The sequence below is a fragment of the Petromyzon marinus genome, chromosome 1 (genome assembly GCF_048934315.1).
Source record: "Petromyzon marinus isolate PM22_M1 ecotype Great Lakes invasive population chromosome 1, UKy_Petmar_22M1.pri1.0, whole genome shotgun sequence".
Taxonomy (NCBI): domain Eukaryota; kingdom Metazoa; phylum Chordata; class Hyperoartia; order Petromyzontiformes; family Petromyzontidae; genus Petromyzon; species Petromyzon marinus.
The window spans coordinates 27,259,647-27,284,139 of NC_133667.1; the positions used below are offsets into that span (position 1 = coordinate 27,259,647).

A 24,493-nucleotide genomic window follows, 5' to 3' on the forward strand; every position below is an offset into this window, starting at 1 on the left:
TTAGTACTTGGTGGCAAAACCGTTATTTGCAATCACAGAGGTCAGACGTTTCTTGTAGTTGGCCACCAGGTTTGCACACATCTCAGGAGGGATTTTGTCCCACTCCTATTTTCAGATCTTCTCCAAGTCATTAAGGTTTCGAGGCTGACGTTTGGCAACTCGAACCTTCAGCTCCCTCCACAGATTTTCCTATGGGATTAAGGTTTGGAGACTGGCTAGGCCACTCCAGGACCTTAATGTGCTTCTTCTTGAGCCACTCCTTTGTTGCCTTGGCCGTGTGTTTTCGGTCATTGTCATGCTGGAATACCCATCCACGACCCATTTTCAATGCCCTGGCTGAGGGAAGGAGGTTCTCACCCAATATTTGACGGTACATGGCCCCGTCAATCGTCCCTTTGATGCGGTGAAGTTGTCCTGTCCCCTTAGAAAAACACCCCCAAAGCATGTTGCCACCTCCATGTTTGACGGTGGGGATGGTGTTCTTGGGGTCATAGGCAACATTCCTCCTCCTCCAAACACGGCGAGTTGAGTTGATGCCAAAGAGCTCCATTTTGGTCTCATCTGACCACAACACTTTCACCCAGTTGTCCTCTGAATCATTCAGATGTTCATTGGCAAACTTCAGACGGGCATGTATGTGCTTTCTTGAGCAGGGGGGCCTTGCGGGCATTGCAGGATTTCAGTCCTTCACGGCGTAGTCTGTTACCAATTGTTTTCTTGGTGACTATGGTCCCAGCTGCCTTGAGATCATTGACAAGATCCTCCCGTGTAGTTCTGGGCTGATTCCTCACCGTTCTCATGATCATTGCAACTCCACGAGGTGAGATCTTGCATGGAGCCCCAGGCTGAGGGAGATTGACAGTTCTTTTGTGTTTCTTCCATTTGCGAATAATCGCACCAACTACTGTCACCTTCTCACCAAGCTGCTTGGCAATGGTCTTGTAGCCTATTCCAGCTTTGCGTAGGTCTACATCTTGTCCCTGACATCCTTGGAGAGCTCTTTGGTCTTGGCCATGGTGAAGAGTTTGGAATCTGATTGATTGCTTCTGTGGACAGGTGTCTTTTATACAGGTAACAAGCTGAGATTAGGAGCACTCCCTTTAAGAGTGTGCTCCTAATCTCAGCTCGTTACCTGTATAAAAGACACCTGGGAGCCAGAAATCTTTCTGATTGAGAAGGGGTCAAATACTTATTTCCCTCATTAAAATGCAAGCACATTTATAACATTTTTGACATGCGTTTTTCTGGATTTTTTTGTTGTAATTCTGCCTCTCATTGTTCAAATAAACCTACCATTAAAATTATAGACTGATCATTTCTTCGTCAGTGGGCAAACGTACAAAATCAGCAGGGGATCAAATACTTTTTTTTCCCTCACTGTATATTGCTCAGTGGGCCTTACTTGGTAAAAGTGTCATTTTAGTTTGAGCAATTGCAGGGAGGAACTTAACTTAAAAGCAATGCATTTTGTTAATACCCTACAGCAATGCCATTATTTTTCTGTGGTCTTATATTTGGCTGTATAAGTGTAATGCACTCAATAGGTAATCTGTATAATCCTTTTTTAAGTATTCACAGCCATATAAATTAGTGTACTCCGAGTGTAAATGATACCTTGAGACGCAGCTGCCTTTTAAACACTCAATCCAGTGAAATGTATAACACGTAGGATTTCGCGACCAATATTATCCATAATGAAGTTTGAGTTAATCGGGTAAATAACGACATTTCTATGTACCCGATCAAACCCAAAAAAACCCTTTTGTTCAATAAATGTAATATACATTTTCATTGTTGAAGGACTTCAGTCATAGTCCTCTCATCGCAATGAAACAATCCATCTAGTTCCTATCCAACGAGCTCTCGTCACTCAATCTACAATTTGTACGTCCTCTTTGGGGGTTCTGTACTTTATATTTCAGCTGCATAAAAATCCATTACAGACAGGCCACTAATGCAACCGAACTAACAATGCGCTCACATCGAGGTGGTGTTGGTTAATACCGAATGGTGCACATAACACAAACTGTAGCGCGAGGGTAGCCTTCAGAAGACAGTACAGCAAGTTGATGATTTATGGGTGCACATTCGTGTAATTTTCTTGTGGGTTTAGTATTATTGAAAGAAAAAAAACTATTGTTAATGAGGTATGCATTTTATTTCAATGTACATGCTGAGCATGTAATTAAAGCATTTTAAGTTAACTTTTAATTTGTATATAGGAATTGTGTAAGCGCATATTAAATCAGAATTACATTTTCAAACGCGATGGAAATTGACGTTATTTCCCCATCAAAATTCAAAACTATTGTTTTCACATCAAGACACCAGTGCTCGTTATAAATATAATCGTTAAGACTCGTTATTATATTCCTGGCTCGTGCATTTCCATTTTTAACATTCAATTTTGAAAGTTCCATAAAAAAACCCAGTATTCTCCAATTAGTATTTTACTACATGTAACATTCAACTTTCATGGTTACTCTTAAAAACATTCCATTGAGGGTTCACCTTTATATAGATTTAAAGCACGCACTAATGTGCAAGTTAAATGTCAAAAAAGACAATAAGCCCGAGTATACCTAAAATACAGAGGTGGCGCAATGGTGTGCACCGCACTATGACCCTGCGGACCAAAGTTCGATTCCTGGCCATGCCTACAATTATCAATGTCGAATGATATCTGATATCTGCACCGATCCTGAGACTCCTCCCCCCCACCCCTTCAACCAACCTGCATTGGGTGAAGTATGGTTCAAAAGCCTGTGACCAAGTGTGGGGAGACTTTCTTTAAGCAGTGGACTGATAAAAGGTCGACCATAGCTCGCAGTATATTACAGTTGCATAAGCATAACGTGCATAAAACACAAAAATCTGAACTTGCATGTTTAGCTTAAGTGCGTAATTTGTAAAAATGACTGAAGCACAATTGGTGAGAGTAAGATCCTATGATCAAAATGTTCTATTTACCATCCATGTGGTACACAGGATTACTAACAAAATATATTATTTATGGATGTTGCCCATGCTGTTTAGTCAACTCATAAGCATACTATTGAGATACACTTAATTACACAAGCCAATTTCATTCTCAATTAAAACCTTAACATTTTAATTTTAATCCATAACAAGCCATAATAGGCAACCATACATCAACATCAAAAATGCTTTGTTATTTGATGCTTTTCTCAGCATGCGACTTCCGTGAAATTGTTTTATTGGTGCTGGCATACTTCTGTTTGTCCTTCCTGTAAAAAAAACATGAACATATTTTCACAAACATATGGTTCGTGACAACACGTGTACATTGCAATGATTCATTGGCCATACTGCAGATTCGTTAAGTAATTTAAATTAAATCTGGGCCAACAGACTGCCATGCATAATAAAAAAAGAGGCTGTATACTTTTTCATTTCAAGCCATTCAAGCTAAATTTCCAGTAAGTAATCATATATTGGTAGACATAGTGGGTCATTTTGGCTAGCATAGAAAATTACCTGGACATGTTGACTTTGTTCCTGCATCCTTGCCCACCCTCCCAGTGGTGCGACTTGCTGTTCTTCGTCAGCGCCGATGCACATGCAGAGCATGGTCTGTTATTTGTGTACGGCTGCCAAAACACATAGAAGAGAAAAATAAATTTATTTAAAGCACTACAACATTACCGCAGAGTTCGGATTCCTCATTGCCAATATATTAAAAAATACAGCAGCTCAGTCCAAAAAAATAAAAAAAATAACGCTCAGTCCCAAAAAGTAATTGGATGAAACAAATTACTTTTAATATAGCACTTGTGTACCTCCAAAGTGTAATTTTTAATTCCTTTTCAGAAGATTGAGAACCCAAGAGATACAATGTCTACTTAAGCGATTATAACCATGTGTAAACAAGGCACGATTTGGAAAGGCTACAAATGGTGGGTTTGCACACACTGCACCTGCTCATGAGCGCAGAATCCGCAGATCATGCGAGTGGCAAATTCCATCTGATGAGTCTGGTCCTCATTGTGGCAAAGATCACAAGGGTAGGCTCGTCCACAGCACGGGAACCTGGGGTGAAAGTATTGCAGTTTCAAATGGGACAAACAACACGTACACCTTTTAACATGAAACCATGGTTGTGAAAATACTGCCATATGGACCAATTATGAATTAATATTTTGATCACTTGGGGGTAGTGGCTGGTTTATATTTTTTTTAGTAAACACGTACAAAAATGTTAGCTTTTATAATAATGTACATCCCTTCGTCAAGCTTTTTGACCACACTTCACCATGTTCATCAGTGCGAGGTTTGTGAACCTGGAGGGGGGCCAAAACCACTTTCAATCATGCTACTCTTGTGGTGTACTAGCCACGTGGGGGATTCAATGAAGAGTTGGTGTAGTTTTGTTATTCCTCCATTGAAGGAGCAGACGACAGTGGTTTACTTTATGGTCGACAGTTTGGGCTGCATGGCCAAAATCGAACTACGGCTTGTCTTTAATGTTCTATTTATTGCAGAGATATGCGCATCGGCCTGTTGATGTTCTAATGCAGTAAATGGTACAAGTGTCCTTTAGGTATGTCAAAGCCAGAATGTTAACGGTGGTTAGAAATGTAACTCCACTTGCCAGGTGCATTGAGCAGGCTCACCACTGCTCTACCGCTCCACCCTAACTTTAACATACTTTCCGAGATATTTTTTCCCTATATGATGCACTGTGGGGGGTTCTCGTAATTTTATAAAACTTTTTGGCTTTGAATAGATGTATGAGCCACTACATAAAGCACATGTTAGCATACCTACAATACCCACTAATTATAAAGTGTTGCCTTCAGCGATGGTCGGTTGCATGTACTATACTGGCCCACGAATCAATGTGCATTTCGCAAATGGGCAAAGGAATGACAATTATCAGCACTGCAATGATACATTTGTACACAAAGCTATAATTTTGACAATATGTGCAGAGTATACGAATTGCAGATTACGTGACAAGTCAATTACAGCTGACAGAAATTAAGTATCTTAATTACTGCGATGGTCCATCTCCAATGCAGGGAAGTAACTACAAACACAAATATTCTCGTACAATGTCTAGAAGATAATTAATTGCATTTTACCGTAGCCATCTAGAACTCTTCTTGAAGTGTTTGCAGGCCCCAAACTCTGGTAAAGGCTTTCCTGGCTGAATTGCAGGGTCTTTGGCCAGTTTCTTTTTCTTCAAATTAACAACAATCTGATTGCCTGCATTAATGACACACACACACACATCTGAGTATGTGTATAAAACTGAAGAAAGAAAAAACAGGAGCGTGTGCGTGCATTCGTAGTACATCTTAACCTTCATCTTGCAGAGATGGTTGAAGTGCATGAAAACGAGTTGTTTCAATAAACACCGATAGTTTTTTGTGGCAGCTCTGGCAATTAACTTCCTTGTTGAGCCCATACATCAATCCCTGTTAAAATAATACAGACGTTGGTATAGCATTAATTACAGAAAGATGACGCACGCAACTTTGCTTGTGTGAAATAATTATTTAATTTGTGAGAACCACTTTCTAAACTTGACACCAACCAGTTGCTAATAATATGGTTATGTTACTGTCAGTCTGGGCAGAGGTCTCTCTCCCCACCATTTTCTGGAAGGGCTTCCTATATCCTTCGCTGTTCTTGTCACGTGGTGGCCTCCAAATTTACTTGAGTTCATCTCGGCACCATTTCGGCTATGGTTATACCCCTTGATAAAGCAAATGTTTGGCACTAACTACCTTAAAGAAATTCCAATAACATACTTGGGAAAGGTAGGAGGGAACAGTAAACAACATGTCATGTTAAATATCACACAGTGCATGCGATGCACAATTTAGGAATGCAAACACTGGTGAACACTGGGTGTGTTAAAGATACACGCGCTGCCCTAGCCAACAACTTGTGAATATGTTAAACTGCTCATGAATCAAACATTCCAACTGGGATAATTAATCCATTGAGAATTCTAAGTTACTGTAATGGCAGCAATACTTCAGGCCACCCTGCATGGCTGCCTAATTATAGGAAACGTCCATTTTGAAGTTTGTAGCCAATCACACAGAATGTGCCCACTGGACCTCGGAAGTTATGTATGTTTAGTGCTTGATTTGGTAACCACTATGGCATGATGCAGGCTGCTACTGCGGGGCTACGATGTCAGTAGAGAAAAAAGCCTTGTTGTATGCAACTAGGCTCCAACGTCTTCACGATCACCCACTGACCAGCGTGGTAAAGAAAACGCCCTTACATATCACACAACCTGGAAAAGCTCTCATCGAGCCATGGATAGATAAAAGAGTTGCACACATACATGCCCATTTGAAGGGATCATGCACATGGGCTCACCTCTAAAGGCTGCTGCTCGGAGCAGTTCATGCATGCGAGCAAAAATCGGGAGTCCTGCAAGATGAGGTCAAAGGGGGCGCAGCCATTCACATCCATGAATCCCAGCACGGCCGAGTGATGGTGCATCATGCACAGGCGCAGAGCTGCCGTCATGTCGGAACTGCACTTCTGGCACGACAACACGTATACGTGCTTGTTCGTCAACACCAGTTCCTCCGTAGTCTTACACCTGGGCAAAGGAAAGGAGTGATTTTAAAGGTGTCAATTTTCTTCCATAAATGGTCAACGTTGATATGTTTCAGAGTGCCTGCAATTAATTGTAATTGTTGCCTACTACAAATGAATATTCTCTTTCAGCAGTCAATACAAACCGGGTGCACTGCAGGGAGACGGTGATTTTCTGGGCCACCAAAGTTGCAGTCTCTTCACCGAGCTTCAGGTTGATGAGCTTCACCTCAGTGCCGCGTCGGGGTGTGTCAATATCACAATGGACGTTTGGCTCGCTCGCTTCGACACCTTCGGGCTGATCGCCTTCCACATGCTGCTCAATTCCTCCATCATTTTTCCCATCTGGCTCGTCACTATCTGAGAAATAAAATCACGTCAATATTCAGCAGTAATTGCGGAAGATTTATGGAATTAAGCAATTAAACATAATTTATATAAGAACTTAATGTTTGTTGTCCTTCCCCAAACCTCTGATTAGCACAATTGGATACGTATGGTGTGAACGAAGTTCAACAAACATATATACATAATATAATCTTACCACTGTCTTCTGCACTATCCGATTCGTCTGCACAAGAGTGGTCACTGCTTGAACCACCTTCATCTCCTTGAGTTTTAAGTGCGTTTGGCGGATGCCTCTCCCCAGTATCTGGGCTAGTGCCAAGTTCTGATTCAGCAGCAGGCCTAAGATGGTGAAAAGGGATCAACTGCATCCCTGCCCGTTCTGCCTCCACTTCTCGTTTTAGCTGTCAAGAAAACAAACAAACAGGACAAAACTAAAATTTATACATATGAGAAGACAGTTTCTGGCCAAAAATCAAGTGATTAAAAAATACTGCCATGTCAAAATCAATCTACAAAAGTGTATTAACTGCAGTGAATAAATCTACATTTGTAGTCAATTATACGATGTAACTTTAACTGCACACACAGGTTCAGAAAAATTAAGTGCTGCCTTGAAGAACAGTAATAGAATGTGTAATTGAAAAGAACAAGGGTCAGTTTCATTGCAAAACATAAAATTACATTTATGCTTGGAAGGTATTTTGGATGGTGGACCAAATGGTACTTTATATTACACTAATTAAATAGATCCTTGTCTGGGTATTTATCATGATCTTGCCCAAGTAGATATAGCTAAATTAAAATGCTATATTTGGACGCATTTATTTACCAAGAACAGCCTCAATACAGGATCCTACATTTTAGATGTTTGCCCAATTCCTTTGTAATGCATAATTGTGACAAGAAACTGTAGTACCATAAAAAAACCCAGTCGTACAAGGAGATAAACACGCAAAGGTGTTATCCGCACCTGAAATCAGCATGGTTGGCTATGTAGCGTGTGAATGAGGTTCAACATACATACAAAGGTGTGCACAGACAGGTTCTCAAACCCCTATGCTGCACTATTATTTCCTGACTATGTGTCAGGGCTCACCAGCCGTGCTCCCTCAGTGAAGAGCCTCTCCATATTTCGGTCCAGCCAACGAAGGTATGGTCGGAACAAGAGTTCCACCTTGCCCAGCAACTGGTTGGTTGCTTGCTTGGCTTGCAACCACTCCTGGGATGTCCTAAGCACATGCCTAGAACATAAGAGTGACAATTTTTATACCATTAACTGACATTGCAAATGGATATAAAAAATACACTAATTTACTTGAGGCCCTGTCCAGAAGTCTGTACAAATATTTTGAAATTTTGACATCCTATTGGGCAATAAAGTGTCAAGAAAACAAATTCACAGCACTTAATTTTTACACATTAATTAATTTGGTGACATTGTAAAAACACACCTTCCCATTGTTGTTGGTAAATCTTGGTCTGCCGGAATATCAATATTCAGAATCTACAAACAAAAAAGTCATATTTTAGATAATTAGTTATGCAATCTACAGCTTGCATATATGTTGATGCATTAAAATAAAACGAGGCTATACATTCACAACCGTACGTTATCTCACCTCTCTGGGGTAGCTGTCAGGAAAACTGACCATGACTTCCAAATCACGTAGATCAAATGGCTGTAAAGTAAATAAAACATAAAACAAGGTCAATCACTAGATTTGCTTATTTGACAATTCAACCCGTAGATACTAATTTGACAAATAATTCTGCAGAATTGATTTTAGCCACTAATTTAATTCATACAGGAATAATAATTATGGTGGTAATACACGTGCAATAAAAGGACAAATAAAAAGATAAAGCAGTACCCAGTCTGGATCAGTAGGATTAACAGTGAAGCGGTAGTATGTTAGCTTCCCATCTTCACTCTCCTGCACGATCAGCTTTTCACTTGGAAAGCGCTTCTTCAGCTGTGCGATCTCCGTCTCCCTCAGCTCCGTGGCCATCTCATCAGTCAGCTCGCTTAGTTTGACCTCCTCTCTCACAATGGCGGGCCTCACTGCTACAGACCTGGTGGCTTGTGTGTTTTGGCCTTCGGCTAAGGCAACATTTGAGGGTTCTATATCCTCACCAGTGTTTCTGGAAGATTTAACACCGTTTCCTTCACTCGTGTTGACCAATATATCTGGGGCTGCTGGAGGCGTTTCATGTGCAGTTGTGTGGCTTGTGTCATTGTCGTCGACTGGAGGTAGACCTGTTTTTGGGTGCAAGAATCTGCATCGCTTTTCCAAGGCACAGAAGCCAGCGAGGTAGTACTTGCAAAGACGATTTGTTTTTTTTTGCTTCAATTGTGTTTTGCCACTTGACCCAGTTTTCAAATTTTTGGTCGGGGCCTGCTCCTCCCTTACCGCACGCACCTCCTCTGTGGACTTCTGAGAACCCTTATTCTGTCCTCCAGAGCCTGTGCCGCTAACCGGCGATTGCTGGCATTCACTTCCATTGCTGGGATCTTCCTGTGGCTTGGCACGCTGGTGAAGAAATTTGCATTGATTTCCATAATAACAGACACGGCCATGGGAATAAATCCTGCACAGGGGCCTTGTGTTATTGCTTGGAGCCTGGGGTTTAGCTGCTTGGGCAATGGAGCCAGAAGTGTGTTGCTTAGTTGCCGTATCTCCAACATTTGTTGTAGAACTCGCCATTGCACCAGCTCCCTCTGCTACACATTCATCTGTTTGCTGATCCATGGTGCCTGACAATACAAACAAAATTGATAGTGAAATTAAGTCTAATTTTGAAGGTCAATCGTTTTTAAAGCCACATCAAGGAAATGCTTAAAGAGCATGAATAAATATTCTTTGGTTCTTTCGGTAAAGTCACGTAGAATGAGAATAAAATAATAAATTGATAAAATAACACAATATTCTCACGACTTTACCGAAAGAACCAAAGAAGATGAATCCGTGCAGTCACGAAAGCTTTAAATCGAGCATTAATAAAGTTTTGTATTCCAAATGCAGTAGTGTACTTGAAACCACGAAATCACAAATATGGAAGCATTTTTCAAATTGCATTGTATATATTAAAAAAAAAAACCTTTAACAGCTCTAACTTTCAATGAATTGCCATTAAATTACTCAATTTCAACATCGGGAGGAAAATAAACAGGTGGCACTCGATTCCAATGTTCAAAAACTGCAAAACCTAAAGCCACTGTATTGTACATTTAAGCCAAAACTTCAAAATAAATGATTAAAATTTGCACCACTGTATTTTCTTCCTTAAATTCCATCATTCCATTTGTGTACAACAAACGGGAAATTATTCAATTGAAAGGTTAAATGGTCTCAACCGCACAGAGGGGTGTTACCAGCTTGGGAAATGGTGGGCAATTGTGTACGTTTTCAACATTTCCTTTTGCGAGTCCATACGAGCCATCTAATATTGTAAGGGAACCTGAATAACAAACTGGTTTGTCTGGAAGGCTACAGCAGTAATGAATGAGATGGATGACCTGAATCTCGACATTTGAAAGGGCTCATCGATGCCCATTGCGGCCTGATATTTTTATGGGAATTAACGGTGCTGTCAGATGTAAAAATTATACAATTAACCAATCCAAAAGAGGTGCCCATTATGTGCTAGTGTAATTTCCAAAATCCTAAATGTAAAAAATAAGATTTCAGATATGGTGTCAAATCCATCTTCAACTCCGATTGGCGTGGTTGGTTACGTGCGGTGCAAAAGAAGTTCAACGTGCATACACACATTGAACGCCCTGGTCTCCGTAAAAAAAAAGATTCTCAATGGCCTTCATTTGCTACAAACATCGAATGAATCAGAATGACACACCACTGCCCTTTGACTGGGCTACACTCGAACATTCGCCTACTTTAGTGCCATGTAAAGTTTTATAGCCAAATGCACTTTGCTCCTTTTGACGACACTGGGCTGCAGTTACCGCAATAAACTAGCACTTTACTCTTGAACACAACCAATGTATAACTTTATTAAAGGGATTGCTTTATCAGTGATTCAGAAACACTGAATAGTATACACTTTCCACCATAGCCTTTGATATGACGGTATAAAAATATACCTGTATGGTATCTTAAACGAATACTTTCGGCAATGTCCTGTCAGTAAGAGACCCAAACACCCTACACTCAAAAATAAAAAAAATGTTTTTATTTTGAAGTTGCTCACATGTCTCTGAATGCACTTGGCTAAAAATAGTTCGTCAAAAATTACACTTGTACCTTGCATATTTGTTGTCAAACCCTACAAATGTAAGTCGCATGACAATGCAAAAGACGCTTGCACAAGGTACTAATTATCAAGGGATTTGGAATGAATTGGCTTTACTATGTTTGTTCGTACTGAAGCGTTGTTGATAGCCTGTGGATATCACATTTTTAAGACACTTAAGACATTTTTATTGACAGCAGTAAACGCTTTTTTATTGTACCTTGTATTCCACAACTGAAGCTCCAGGGCAATTGGGCAGTTTCCCACAACACATCCTTATTGAAATAAAATAAGGTGTACTGTACTGCGAAGTGTTAATCCAATCAGATATTTACTTTGAACAAGCCGATGCTCATCTAACACATACTGAAGCGTTGTTGCTATGAACAAAAATTATTTCGCAGGGTGAAGCTTCGTATGAACGGATCAAAACTGGCAGGAAAGCAACGATTTGTATTAAACCACTGCAGTTGTAAAAAAAAAAGTGTCTTCCTACTAACACCCAGCAAAGGGCTGGTGCTCATTTCATTTTCGGATATCCTGCCAATGATGGAAATTCTACATTCTTATGACGGGGAGGTGGGACCAGCTTACCCACGACAGCTGTTGTCGACTTCCCACAATATGGTACTCGTTTTATCGGCCCCGGGGGCTACGACCACGTAACCCAACGTAACATTTTACACTTCTCCAGCACGGTCGCGTACGCTTAATGCAATCCGAGCGCAGCGAACACGATGCGAGAACGTACCCCCCCCCCCCTTACCGATCTTTGGTAATGCAATTGTTTTATACAAACCCAGAGCTTTACCGCATCACTTGACAGCGTGCAACATAACCCGCGCGAACGACTGCCGCACTGTACGCGCACTGTACGCGCGGCGCCTCGCTCCACGTACAGACCGCGACGGCAGCAACGCGTTGCAGGCGCAGCCGCGGCGATGAGAGAGGAGGACCCGCTCGACGATGAACTGCGCCTGAAAACGAACGGGTACAATAGTTATAAAGCTAAAAGAAACGTTTGTTAAAAAAAAGATTCAAATTGACGCCGCGCGCCAGCGAGTTCGACCAACTGCGTCGTGCTCCCCTCCAACCTGCACCGGAGCCCTTTAAAGCCCAATCCCTCCGCCAGACGGAGCTACAGCTTCATCACACACACGCGCACGTGCGCGCACGCGATATCCGTCCGCAGCGAGAATGAGTGCCAGCTAAAACTTGATTATTCTCAGGTCCTGTTGAGTTATTTTTTTAATAGATATTTCAGCGTTGGTTATGGACGTTCGAGTTTATTTGTAAGTATGTGTTGGCTGCTTTGTGTGTGTGTGTTGTTTTTGTAATCTTAAGACACACACCGTTGGCGAATGGCAACGATTCTCAATTCAAATGAGCCCAATGCAAATGCTGTCACTGGGTGGTGCTCGAGCATAGATTACAGCCGAAATACACAGGTGAACCATTGATATGCATACCCTACCCCATTTAAGTAGCATTGCAGAAGAAACTACCGTATGTAGAAATGAACTTTATTTTAACGCGTCGACGTTTCTCCCACGACGTCACCTTTACATTCTGTACACGGGAGTTCTGTTTAATAAGAAGATCCAATTGGTTTGATCTTCCACAAAGCTCATGGTCCACCCTGAAACCGCAGTTGCGCAAAAACCATGGCAGTAGATGCGGATAGGGGCCGTCCATAAATGACGTCACGCACCTAGGGGGAGGGGTCAGACATTTGTGACGATGTGTGACGAGGGGGGGAGAAGGGGGTTGAGAAATGTGACGTCACATCAAAATGCGCAACTTTAAATAAATAAAGACAACACGTTCTACTTAATTAAATTGACTTTTTAATTAATGTTTTCTCCTACAACATCAGAGTGCAGCGCCACATTAAATACGCACTACAATTACATTAGTTTAAAGCGATTTGAAGCAAGTTTTATTTTCAAAATGGAAATATGGTTTGGGGGGGGGGCAGAGCTTTGTGACGTCATATTTTAGGGGGGGGTCTGACTTTTTGTGACTCCGTGTGACGAAGGGGGGGGGGGTCAAAAATCGTCCAAAATCACGTGACCTCATTTATGGACGGCCCCATACCTGGTGCACAAATGTAAAATAAAAATAAATCAATACAATTCTCCAGTAGTGGTGCGACTGTGGTCATCCAGAACAGAGACCGTGCAAGAAACGATAACGACGCAATGCCCCGATCCACAAATCCGAAGGAGACATCAGCGCGACAAACTTCGCTGCTGCTGACCCGGTCGTCTGGGCTTGACCACCTGAATGTGAAAATTTCAGTCGTTGTTCTGCATCTTCATCAGCCACAACTAACGAAGAGGATATTAAACTGCAGGCAAGGGCAGAAAAATAATATAATCCATACTCTTTGGTTCTTTCGGTAAAGTAACGTAGTTAGGAATACAATAAAAACAAATCACGACGTTTCGATTGCAACACGAGCAATCATCATCAGGTGGGAAAACCACAGCAATATTTTTTTTTGCTGAAGTGGGAGAGAGATGCCGTAGTAAGAGGTTATAGAGGTTAAACAAAAATATTGCTGTGGTTTTCCCACATGATGATGATTGCTTGTGTTGCAATCGAAACGTCGTGATTTGTTTTTATCTTATTTCTAACTACGTGACTTTACCGAAAGAACCAAAGAGTATGGATTCCTGCAGTTACGAAAGCTTCAAATCAAGATTAATGTAGTCCATGAACGCGTGGAGAAGTACATGAGGAACAACCCCCACGGTGAAGATATTGGATGGGATGCGGATAAAATATCTGCAGACATGCTCCGGAGTTAAGGGCAACATAGTAATACCACAACGAGTGTACATTATTATTATTGTTGTAGCTGTGTACTTGTAATCCTGTGTTACAAGTTGCCTTTGCACAGTGATGATATCACTTCAAATTAAGTGTGCTGCATTGTCAAATGATCGGTAAAACCTCAGAGAATTGTCAAAACGGATGTTTTCTCAAATATTTCTAATGAGGAAGAAACGTAATAAAAGAAATGTAATAAAACTCCAGGATAATGCATCGTGTTACTAGTAGGAATGTACACTCATCAGTTTTAATAACGAGTTATATGTTTTATCTTTATTATATTGCCATTGTTAAATTAGCATACTTTTATGTCTGTGTTGCATTAGGATACTCACAAATGGGCTTTTAAAAATGCATTATGTCAAAATTCAACATAAGACAGTGGTGCTAAACACAAGATTGAGATGTCTACCATCATGGCCACAAAATAATAAATGGCACTTGCAATTCGTGCATCTGGTGGCAATATTCAGTATGCCAATATGTTATCAACATCGATTTTTACCAAAATAATATTAATACATAATTAATTTTGCATGTGTTCATTGCATTACTGGATTTTATTGCAATGCGCTTACCACGGTGTATACAAACCTATAGGGATTCATTCGTTTACGGGGTGCCCCAACCCCTGGAACCCACTACCCACCTGAACAACGGAAGGAGGGGATGGGGGGGGGGGTTCAGGAGCTCAGCCCTGGACAGCTCCTGTTGATATACTCAGTACTGTACCTATACAAATATTAATCACTTTAAAAGCAATGGCATATTCATCACCAGCAAGAATGGAGTTGTGTCATATCATTCATACAAAGAATCTTGAAGATGATCATCACCTGTCATGATCATTAGATTGCTAGATAAAGGCCTCCCAAAGCCATCATCTATCACGGTCTTGCAATGCAAGAATCCATTTTGCACTTGCACATGAGCTGATTTTATCGTTTTATCTCCGTGGTTGAATATTTCATGCATGTTCCCTTTGTCATTAGTATCGATCACCAACCAATAACTCCTTGTAATGATATGTCCTGCCCAAGCGCCCTTACTTTTTCTTAACAGGCAATACCAGGTCTCATCCATAGGATCCTCTTTCCATATCTCAATGTAATTCCAAGTATCCACCTCGCTGTGATGTTTACTTCTTTGGTGGCAGTAGTGGTAGTGCTATCAGCGTTGAAGGTTGGGGTGACACTGGCAGTGCCAGCAATGCAAGTGCTTGTGTTATGGTGTAAATGACGACACGGAGGGCAGACGTTGTCGGGGCTGACGCCAACAGTTTATTAAGGGCTGTCGCCTAGCTTTTGGGGAAGGGCTAACACAGGACTTCGTGGTTAAGCTAAATCTCCCCAGGGGAAAGGTACTGGGAACCCCTACGCCCCCCAGGCTAACGGGCTCTCCCCACAGCGCTGACCAACTCGGCCAGCCCGGTCAAGTAGCCCCCCTACCCTCGGTCCCCACTCCCCTACCGCTCACGACCCCGGCTCCTCGCGAAGACCCCGAACACGTCACGGGTCCTCCCTCAAATACCCCGAGGGGACATGACGTCACTCCCCTACTCCTCAACACTTGTGCCAAGTACCAGAGTAAGTTGGACCTCACACAATGATCAGGTTAATACTGGCCATGTTGGTCGTGTCTGCATGTGACTCCAGGAGCGACAGGTGCCTCATCAGATACTCCAGGGTCCTGCAACATCAAAAATGCATTGCCACATTGCGTATGGCATCACTTGTGCCATATGCTATTTGTATGGCTCATCGTGTGTGTCACTGTTGATTGCTGGAACCTGTTGTGTTTTGGTTTCTAGGACTTGTGTGTGTATTGTTGATAGGTATCAGTTTGTATGTGTTGGGTGATCTTGGCGCGCCTAGGTGGCGAGATGTTAACTACCTCACCCGGTATACAGGAGGTCGTGAATTCAATCCTGACCCCGACGCTTGTATATTTGGAGTTTGCATGTTCTCCCCGTGGTCACGTGGATTTTTCTCCGGGTCCTCCGGTTTTACCCTCCATATTTAGAAACATGTGTTTCGAGTATTTGGTTGCTATAAATTTCCACGTAATAAGCTACTTCCTTGAGCTATAATTTTTGGCGAGGTTGCTCATGAAAAAGAGCTATATATTTCAGTGGGCCTTACGTGTATTAATTAATGCATATGTACCTGCAGTTTGGTCGAGGCAGCCGCTTGATAACGTCCTGCATTTGGAGAATTGTTTCCTGCTCCGTTGTGGCAGCCATCACCTCCTGAGCCGAGACTCATGATGATGGTGAGGTATAACAATTTCTAAAAAGAGAGGAATTTGTCCAAATATTTTCATGTATTAAAATAATGACATGGCTGTGAGCTAAAATAATTCCTACACTTGATAAAGAATGAGAGTAAACTTTTCCATTAGGGTATGGACCTCACTTTAGGCCTGGGTCTTCACTGCCTGGCGGTCATATCGCAACAGGGCTTCATTATCACTATTCGCACTGCCTCCACTTCATTTTCAACGTTTACCGGAGGAACAATTAAGTACGTAATTTTATGCACAATTCAGCCTTTTTGTAAATTGACTGTTAGACGAAGGCCTCCCCACACCATGCCAGTCATGGAGTTTGTTTTAACCACACTTCACTACACTGCAGATTTTGGCGAAGGTTGGAGGGCAGGACGAGTTTAGATATCATTCACAACTGATGTTAGCTGCGGCCAAGAATTGAACTCTGGTCAGCGGGTTTGTAATGCAGTGTTGTTGACCCCCTTCAGGAGCGCTTTCCAAAAATATTATTTATGGGGCTGCGACTGATGATGGTCGTGGGCTACGAACCTGCCGACCCGAATTCGATGCCCGCTCACGGCCAACACCGGTGACAATTATCTGAACCGGTCCTGGGCCTCCCCTAGGTCGACTCAACCTCAAATGAGTACCTGGTGCAGTGGGTAAACATCACCATTGGGGAGACAAAGGCGGATGGGCGTAGTGCTGGCGACCCACCGCGTCACGTGCTGTGCCGGCGTTCATCGCTGCTACTTGCTAACAGCACTTGCCCCAAAAGTTTGTAAAGGCTACATGGGGGATTTTGCCATTGTTGTTATTAAAGATGATGCGGGGAAAATGCAGATTAATTAAATAATCTATTATATTCCATCAATTAATGTTTATGAAAATATTTCCTTTCGTTTAATGCCCAGAACCAAAGAAGAAGAAAAAAAATTGATAGAATACTCAAAACATATAAAGTACCGTACTGCACAAATGACAAATGATACAGCACAGACGTGACACCATAAATGCGACAACATAAATCGATTTGTAATCCAATCGTTAAGCGCAATCGAAAACATTGACTCGCTGAGTGGGGAGAGGGGTGAATCGGTGACGAGGTTCATAAGGGGACGTCCATAAATGACGTCACGCACCTGGGGGGGGAGGGTCAGACATTTGTGACGATGTGTAACGAGGGGGGGGGGGGTGTTTGAGAAATTTGACGTCACATTAAAATGCGCAACTTGAAATAAATAAAGACAACACGTTCTACTTAATTAAATAGACTTTTTAATAAATGTTTTCTCCTAAAACATCAGAGTGCAGCGCCACATTAAATACGCGCTACAATGACAATAGTTTAAAGCGATTTGAAGCATGTTTTATTTTCAAAATGGAAATATGGTTTTGGTGGGGAGGGGGGCAGAGCTTTGTGACGTCATATTTGAGGGGGGGGGTCTGACTTTTTGTGACGCCGTGTGACGAAGGAGGGGGGGGGGTAAAAAATCGTCCAAAATCGCGTGACGTCATTTATGGACGGCCGTCGTGGTGGAACGTCACAAGCTCCTAAACCAGAGTTCTACATCGTCAACAAGGCTTGAGGTCTCTCATCTTGCAGTATGGCAACTTACACCCCCAAATCCGAGGTGGAGAAAACCTTCAGGAACTCTCTCAATCTGCTGCCAAAATGTGCGCGGTGAGGATCCGTTTGTGGACTTTCATACTTGGCAACACCAAAGGGTTCAAATTAGTGAGACCCCGACTGTAAAACTTGAGGACAAATCCAAGAAGCCGAGACAGAAAAACCCAAATAATTGAGGCACAGAAACACTTAACTGTCACACAGGAAAGTGCGACCAGTCCACTATTTACTAAATGGGTATGTGAAGGAGAAATAGGCTGGTGTACACCACTTCCTGAACACCCCACCCCCTTATTAAATTATGCAATAACTTTGGATAGTTTTCCGTTTTCTTTTCTCAGAGGCTGAAAGAGTAACGAGCAAACGTTTAGAGCTGACCCTTACACATAAGCCCTGCACCATTGGCAGGTGAACAACACAAAACCCCGTGAGAATCAGGGTTTACAGTACCGCATTGCTTTTCATCATGTTCCGTTCTAGTGTTGGTATCCAGTGTTTTGCGTGGGTCACACGTCTATCAATTTATAAACAACTAGCTTTAACTACCCGACTTCGCCCGGGACTTGGATTCACCACGCCCGGCCGCCTTTGTCTCCCCAGTGGCGATGTTCACACACCACACCAGTTACTCGTTTGAGGCTGAGTCGACCTAGGGGAGGCCCAGGACCTGTTCAAATAATCGTCACCGGTGGTGGCCGTGAGCGGGAATCGAACTCGGGTCGCCGGGTTCGTAGCCACCCGGCTAAAGCACACAGACACAGACAGACACACACAGACACACACACAAACACACACACAGACATACACAGCACGCTAACCACTACACTACAATGCGTTACGCTTCCACATGCGCAGGTCACGTGACAGATTTGACGTCACAGCTCACGCCGTGCAAAAAAATATGCATTATTTCAAGTTTGTTGCATGTCGGGAAGTACGCTAAACATTTTGAACAGACACACATATTCACAACTTTGCCTTTTATATATCTGGAGATGATTGAATGCAACTTTGCATTATTAATTTGGCAAATACGTGGGGGTTAAACAGTACAGTATCCAAATCTTTCTTTTCGTTTAAGCGACAAGGAAGTGTCACACTTTAATGGCAAAAATGTGCCACCACTGTTACATGTCAGAAAACACACGTCAGAGTTAGCCAAAAAGAGATGGTGATGCAAACGCAGGTGTTTATGATTCATTTGCACAATGTCAGCAAACGTGCTTTGTTGAGTTATAGGACCAAGATAGATTGCAACAGTTGCTGACAAAGCAAACGTAATCTCGAGTCAACAGGTGCTCAGAACAGCCCCTTCATGAACCGTGTGGACACGTGCTTTGAAACATTGGCTAAGGATAACACAATGTTTTAAATCTCTCGATGTGTGAATCACAGAACGCCCATGTGTAACTAAGCATAAACTCGTGACTCATACAGGATTAGGTCACGTTGTCTCATTGTATTATATGCCTTCCTGTGTTATCATCCTTAACGTGACGGGGGGGGGGGGAAAGTTCAGGACTGTAACGAAGCAAAAACCCCAAATTGTGCACTTCAAGCACGCGCACAATAGCACAAGTGAACATTATAGGACAAATAAATATTGGTCATGATTGCAGCAGCTGATACGTCCACAATAGATGCACATTTTTTGCATTCACTCATTTATCATACCTTCTCACCTCTGCCAAAATAAGTTCATGTCCGAATTGCACATTGTCCTAAAGATTTGGGTGGATATTTTAGAATACAGTACAGTACTTAGCGAGCCCAACGAAGAGCCGTTTCCGAAGTATCAGTGGGATCCAAATAAAAATCATGGTGGATATGTAAAGGTACAGCCATAAGAGATTCGTGCCAGAAAGACGTGCACCACTTGAGCATATCGGCACAAGACACAGAAAAGTGGAAACAAATGACAAAATGAGCTATCTGCCCATGGATCGTGATAATGATGATGATGACAGCATTTATTCCTACACACTGCTGTATGTATGTACGGTATGTTGAACTTCTTTCGCACCAATTCTAGATTTGAAGCTTTCGTGACTGCAAGGATTCATACTCTTTGGGTTTTTTTCGGTAAAGTCACGTAGGTAAAAAAAATAATATTAAAATAAATGAAAACAACTAAATTAAATCTACAGTTATTTTGCTGTGCTTTTTTTACACCTGATGAAGGAAGCTTGTCTTGCCTCCGCATCTTCGTGATTTAATTTAGTTGTTTTCATTTATTTTTATTTTATTATGTTTTACCTACGTGACTTTACCGAAAAAACCAAAGAGTATTCTTTCGCACCCTACGAAGCTAACCGTGCTCATCAGAGGTGCGGAACGCCTTCATAAAACCGTGTGGGTCGTAGGGGTCGTAAGGGTTAACTTCACTCTGCTCAATATTCTTGGTTCTTTCGGTATAGTCACGTAGAAGGGAAACAATAAAATAAAAAAATATATAAAACAATAAAATTCTCACAACACAAGCAATAAATTTCGATTTAAAGCTTTCGTGACTGCAAGGATTCATCTTCTTTGGTTCTTTCGGTAAAGTCACGTAGAATGAGAATAAAATAATGAATAATAAAATTATTGTGTTATTTTATTTTTATCAATTTATTATTTTATTCTCATTCTACGTGACTTTACCGAAATAACCAAAGAAGATGAACACACGCAATCATCATCAGTGTGCGTGAGAATTGTATTGTTTTATATTTTTATTATTTTATCGTTTCCCTTCTACGTGGTGACTTTACCGAAAGAACCAAGAATATGAATCCCTGCAGTCACGAAAGCTTTAAATCGAAATTCACTCGGCTCGTCAGTGCGGGTTGGTGAAGGCGATGAACATAGACGTTAAATCATACAATTTCAATAAAGAAAAACAATGGATTGTGCCGCGTTGTTATTTTGTTGGCCGCAGCCTATAACAACCTGTTTCTGCAAGGTCGCACGCATTCAAACTCTCTCCAGGCTTAGTCCTGTTTAGCTGCCCAGATATTTCAAGATCGGACACATATCTGGTGATTTGGTCATAGCCAGGACAGCTATAGAGGGTGGTATGCTGAACTTCTTTCGCACCGTACGTAGCCAGGCGTGTTAATCGGAGGTGCGAGGGAAGGACAGCAAACTGAACAGAAAAAAGCTGTTTTAAAGAAATTAGTTTTAAATCTAGATGTCTTGTGACTCCCGTTTAATTGTCTAAAACGTAGTATTTTTTTGTATACCCAATGGGTGTGTAATGTAACGTCAGCAAAGATAAAATATTAGGGGTCAATTCATTGTGGGTCGCAAGACATCTGGACCACGCTATACCAACACGGGCAAAATACAGTCCAGGTATTGCAAAATAAATACCTGTTGGGTGTTTTTGGCCACATGTTTCATGTTTTCCTTGTGCACTTTGAGATGTCGATAAGAGAACTGTACAGTAGTTCCATTGAATTCTAAATACACCATTGAGAAATAAGAGCTCCACTGGGAGCTTTGTGAATTGGGAACAATACTCTAAGGCAGTTATGTAAACAAGATTACCTTCGCAGTAGTCGAATACAAATGCCATATACTAGGAATCTAAATGATAAAGCTCTGAATACGTAGCATTCAAAGGGCACAATGTGCTTTACACTTCGTGTTTTCGAAGACTTTGGCAAAGGGAGGCAGATGCATTACTGTAGATTGTAGATCAATGTGTATAGCATTTTAGAGAATTTGGAAAAACTGGTTTGGCAAGTGAGAGAGCACCAAAACAGATAGCCTGGCGACATGTTAGTGGCTTACAAATAGCAGCAACTGTGCCTGTGGGCAAATTGCAAGAAAATACTTGTTAATGAAACTGCGGTGGTTGGCTTGAGCTGTTATTGTACCTTAACATTTTTGGTGGCGGAGAAATTAAAACATACGTAGTGTGGGTGTATGCTACATTAAAGCACATAATTATTCTTGGTATAACCCTCACTCTTAGTACTGTGCTATTGCATCAGGGTTTAGCTACTTGTGGTATGAGCAGAGCATTTAATCGTGAACTGAAATAATAATTGCGGTATAGTATAGTGAGGTGTTAATGGCGTTCAAAGTGAAGACGTTTTGCAATTGTGTTCACGTCATCTTTGTGATACAACACTGCGAATGTAACAGATCACCACAACACTTGCCAATGTAACAGATCACCACAACACTTTGGTGATCTGTTACATTGGCAATTTACGTTTAATAATGAGTACATGCCAGATATACATCAGCTATGTTATTATGTACATTGCGGTTGATGTACGGCCCATTCATTTGTCTGTTCACTGCTGGATGAGGGCCTCCTCACGTCGGGCGGATCATGGGGGTTACTTGACCATACTTCACCACGTCGGTCATTACAGGATGGTGCAAGAGGGGAGCATCGATGAGGGGGGGGCATAGAAGTACAGTACAGTACAACAACGGATTGTGCTGCACTGTCCTCTGTTGGCCACCACGTAGCCCTGCAGTAAATTAAACTGCGTTGCAACTCAAAAATCGACGTCTTTAAAAGTGTCCATGCTTATGTAAACATTCCCAGCAGAACATTTAAAACCGGAAACATTAAGACGTCACGTGGTGTACAACGTGCCAGTCAGCTGCAAAAAGTGCAATGCTGTATAGAACTACTTAAATATCAATGTCAAAAATTATAATCACCAAGCGTTCCATCCCTCCTTAGCTTCCACTCCGTAATTATTTTGGACTCCGTAGCCCGCCATCCCTGCCAAAAGTCAACTTTCCTGAACAGATTGAACGATGCAATTAACCTGCGTACGTCCTCCAAATTATAGGGCATTATAGAGACCATTTCATTATACATCCCCTGCATATGTAGGGAGTTGTTGGGTTTTTTTTATGTTGTTGTTGTGGTTCAACCACACCTTACTAGTGCCAGTGCAGGCTCATACATGTTGTACACGGTTCAACACCATCTGCCCATGTATGTGCCACGCCTCAACCAAGCAGCAAGAAGACGTATTTGGATTGGGTGTCTTAGTCACGCAAAAACCCCCGCCCCACAGCACTCTTGGTAATGCCACTGGGTGGCTTTGCTATGTTAATGTTACAGCAAACACTGCTCATCAGCCAATGCATTCGTAGGTGAGGTGGGATGTTGGGTGCGGCATGAAGGTGGGGTTGGGAGCTTAACAGGTTGAAGTCCGACAAATTGTAAAAGGTTTTGGTTGGAGCATCACGCACGACTTAAGGGCAGTGATTTTTTTTTTCCTGTTGTTGTTTTGTCCGTCAGAGAGCTCTCGGTTGTATTAAAACATACGGGCAAAAAAATATTACATTCAGTACCGCAAGTTCAATCATTTGTACGGATACCGTTCTTTCTTTGGTAGTGATTGGCTTGTTTTAAATAAAAGTTACACGCCACACCGAGCGATACATTCGAACGGCGTGGTGCACAAACGAGGAACTTACAAGGGGACCGAGTTTTCTTGAAGCCAAGGGTACATAAAGCTCAAAAGCGAACGCTTCTCAAAGGTGAGTGAGTGAGTGAGCGACGATTTGCTTGCATTTTGTGCTTTATTACGAAAGAAGTTCAGCATACGTTCTGTGATTAAAAAAAATACATTTTCCATTTCACCCGTTTTGGTTGAGGTTTGGCACAAATTTTTTTTTGTTTTGGGGCAGCCTGTGGGAGCTTTTGGCGCAAAGCCTCCCAATTTGAACAAGATTTACAATTGCAAGCCAACAAGTCAAAAGTTTATATTTATTTTTCTTGTCCGGATTATATATTTGCGTATACTGCTGTTGTATTCATATATTTGTCTTAAGAATTAAACGGTCTTTAGACACGCCAGTTCTTTTCCAGTAATTGCGTCCCATTCTTTTTACACTATAAATACATTGTGGATGTGTTGCATATGTAGTTTTTAAAAGTGTCTGGGAACGGGTGTAGGATTTTGTTCACATTTAGCTCTGAACGATTTGTATATTACTGTATAGAAATAATAACCATTTATTTGATTAATTAAATGGTTAGTATTGCCTTAGCAGCCCACCTGCTGTATTGTTTCACCTGAGGACGATGGCTTGTGTAGCTATAGAAAAGTCATGATCTATTATATTTCTACCTACGTGACTTTACCGAAAGAACCAACACTTATGGATTCCTGCAGTCACGAAAGCTTCAAGTAAAGATTATTTTATTGAAGTTTTTAAATGTACTAATTGTCATTTGTACCGTAATTATTTTGCAATACGGTATAGTATTTACGAAATGGATAAAGATTCTTCATATGGAAGTCAAAGTAAAGGTGCTAACGTACGACGGTGCAAAAAAGATTTGCCCAAAATACTGTAAAGCTTAAATCTGTGGTTAAAAAGAACCCCTATTAATTGAGTACCGTACACTTTATATGTATGTACAACATACACTGAACAATGTACAGGGTGGTTCATATGTCTTGTGACCCCCCCCCCCCATTTAATTCTCTAAAACGTGATATACATCTTTTTTTGGGGGGGGTTCAATGATGACGTCGTCCTGCACTATTTAAGACTGGAAGCAGGTGGATGATGGCTTCACTATTCTGGCAAATCGCCCGAAGA

The 24,493-nt window shown here is 41.7% G+C and overlaps 2 protein-coding genes across 9 annotated transcripts in view; one reads left to right on the top strand and one right to left on the bottom strand.

Annotated features, from left to right (window-relative positions):
- Positions 1–2,136: 2,136 nt before the first annotated feature.
- On the bottom strand, positions 2,137–12,689 carry LOC116939099 (uncharacterized). Of its 8 annotated transcripts, none has more exons than XM_032947063.2 (14): positions 12,659–12,689; positions 12,084–12,161; positions 8,805–9,688; positions 8,553–8,612; positions 8,385–8,437; positions 8,030–8,174; positions 7,130–7,334; positions 6,732–6,945; positions 6,361–6,589; positions 5,327–5,441; positions 5,106–5,229; positions 3,939–4,050; positions 3,499–3,611; positions 2,137–3,248 (listed from the first exon to the last, which is right to left on the bottom strand). In XM_032947063.2, exons 1-14 carry the CDS (start codon positions 12,672–12,674, stop codon positions 3,173–3,175), a joined length of 2,424 nt encoding a protein of 807 aa, XP_032802954.2. In that variant the 5' UTR covers positions 12,675–12,689; the 3' UTR covers positions 2,137–3,172. The 8 variants fall into 8 exon arrangements, with proteins under 8 accessions (XP_032802954.2, XP_032802962.2, XP_032803032.2 ...); XM_032947071.2 differs by having other exon boundaries at positions 12,088–12,161; positions 12,659–12,684; XM_032947141.2 differs by lacking the exon at positions 12,659–12,689 and adding an exon at positions 12,279–12,298 and having other exon boundaries at positions 12,088–12,161.
- Positions 12,690–23,026: 10,337 nt separating this feature from the next.
- LOC116939131 (tight junction protein 1-like) overlaps positions 23,027–24,493 on the top strand; it is a 74,822-nt gene continuing 73,355 nt past the window's right edge. The window contains exon 1 of the mRNA XM_076066444.1: positions 23,027–23,422. The gene's annotated coding sequence lies outside the window, so the exon portion shown is untranslated. The remainder of the gene's footprint in view (positions 23,423–24,493) is intronic.

What these genes read in the sequence shown, in the direction of transcription:
- LOC116939099 (XM_032947063.2), bottom strand. An exon ending in TCACTGAGGGAGCACGGCTG is followed by an intron (nt 7,335 to 8,029) that starts GTGAGCCCTGAC and finishes TTTTCTTGACAG; the next exon opens with CTAAAACGAGAAGTGGAGGC. An exon ending in AAGAGTTCTAGATGGCTACG is followed by an intron (nt 4,051 to 5,105) that starts GTAAAATGCAAT and finishes CTTTCACCCCAG; the next exon opens with GTTCCCGTGCTGTGGACGAG.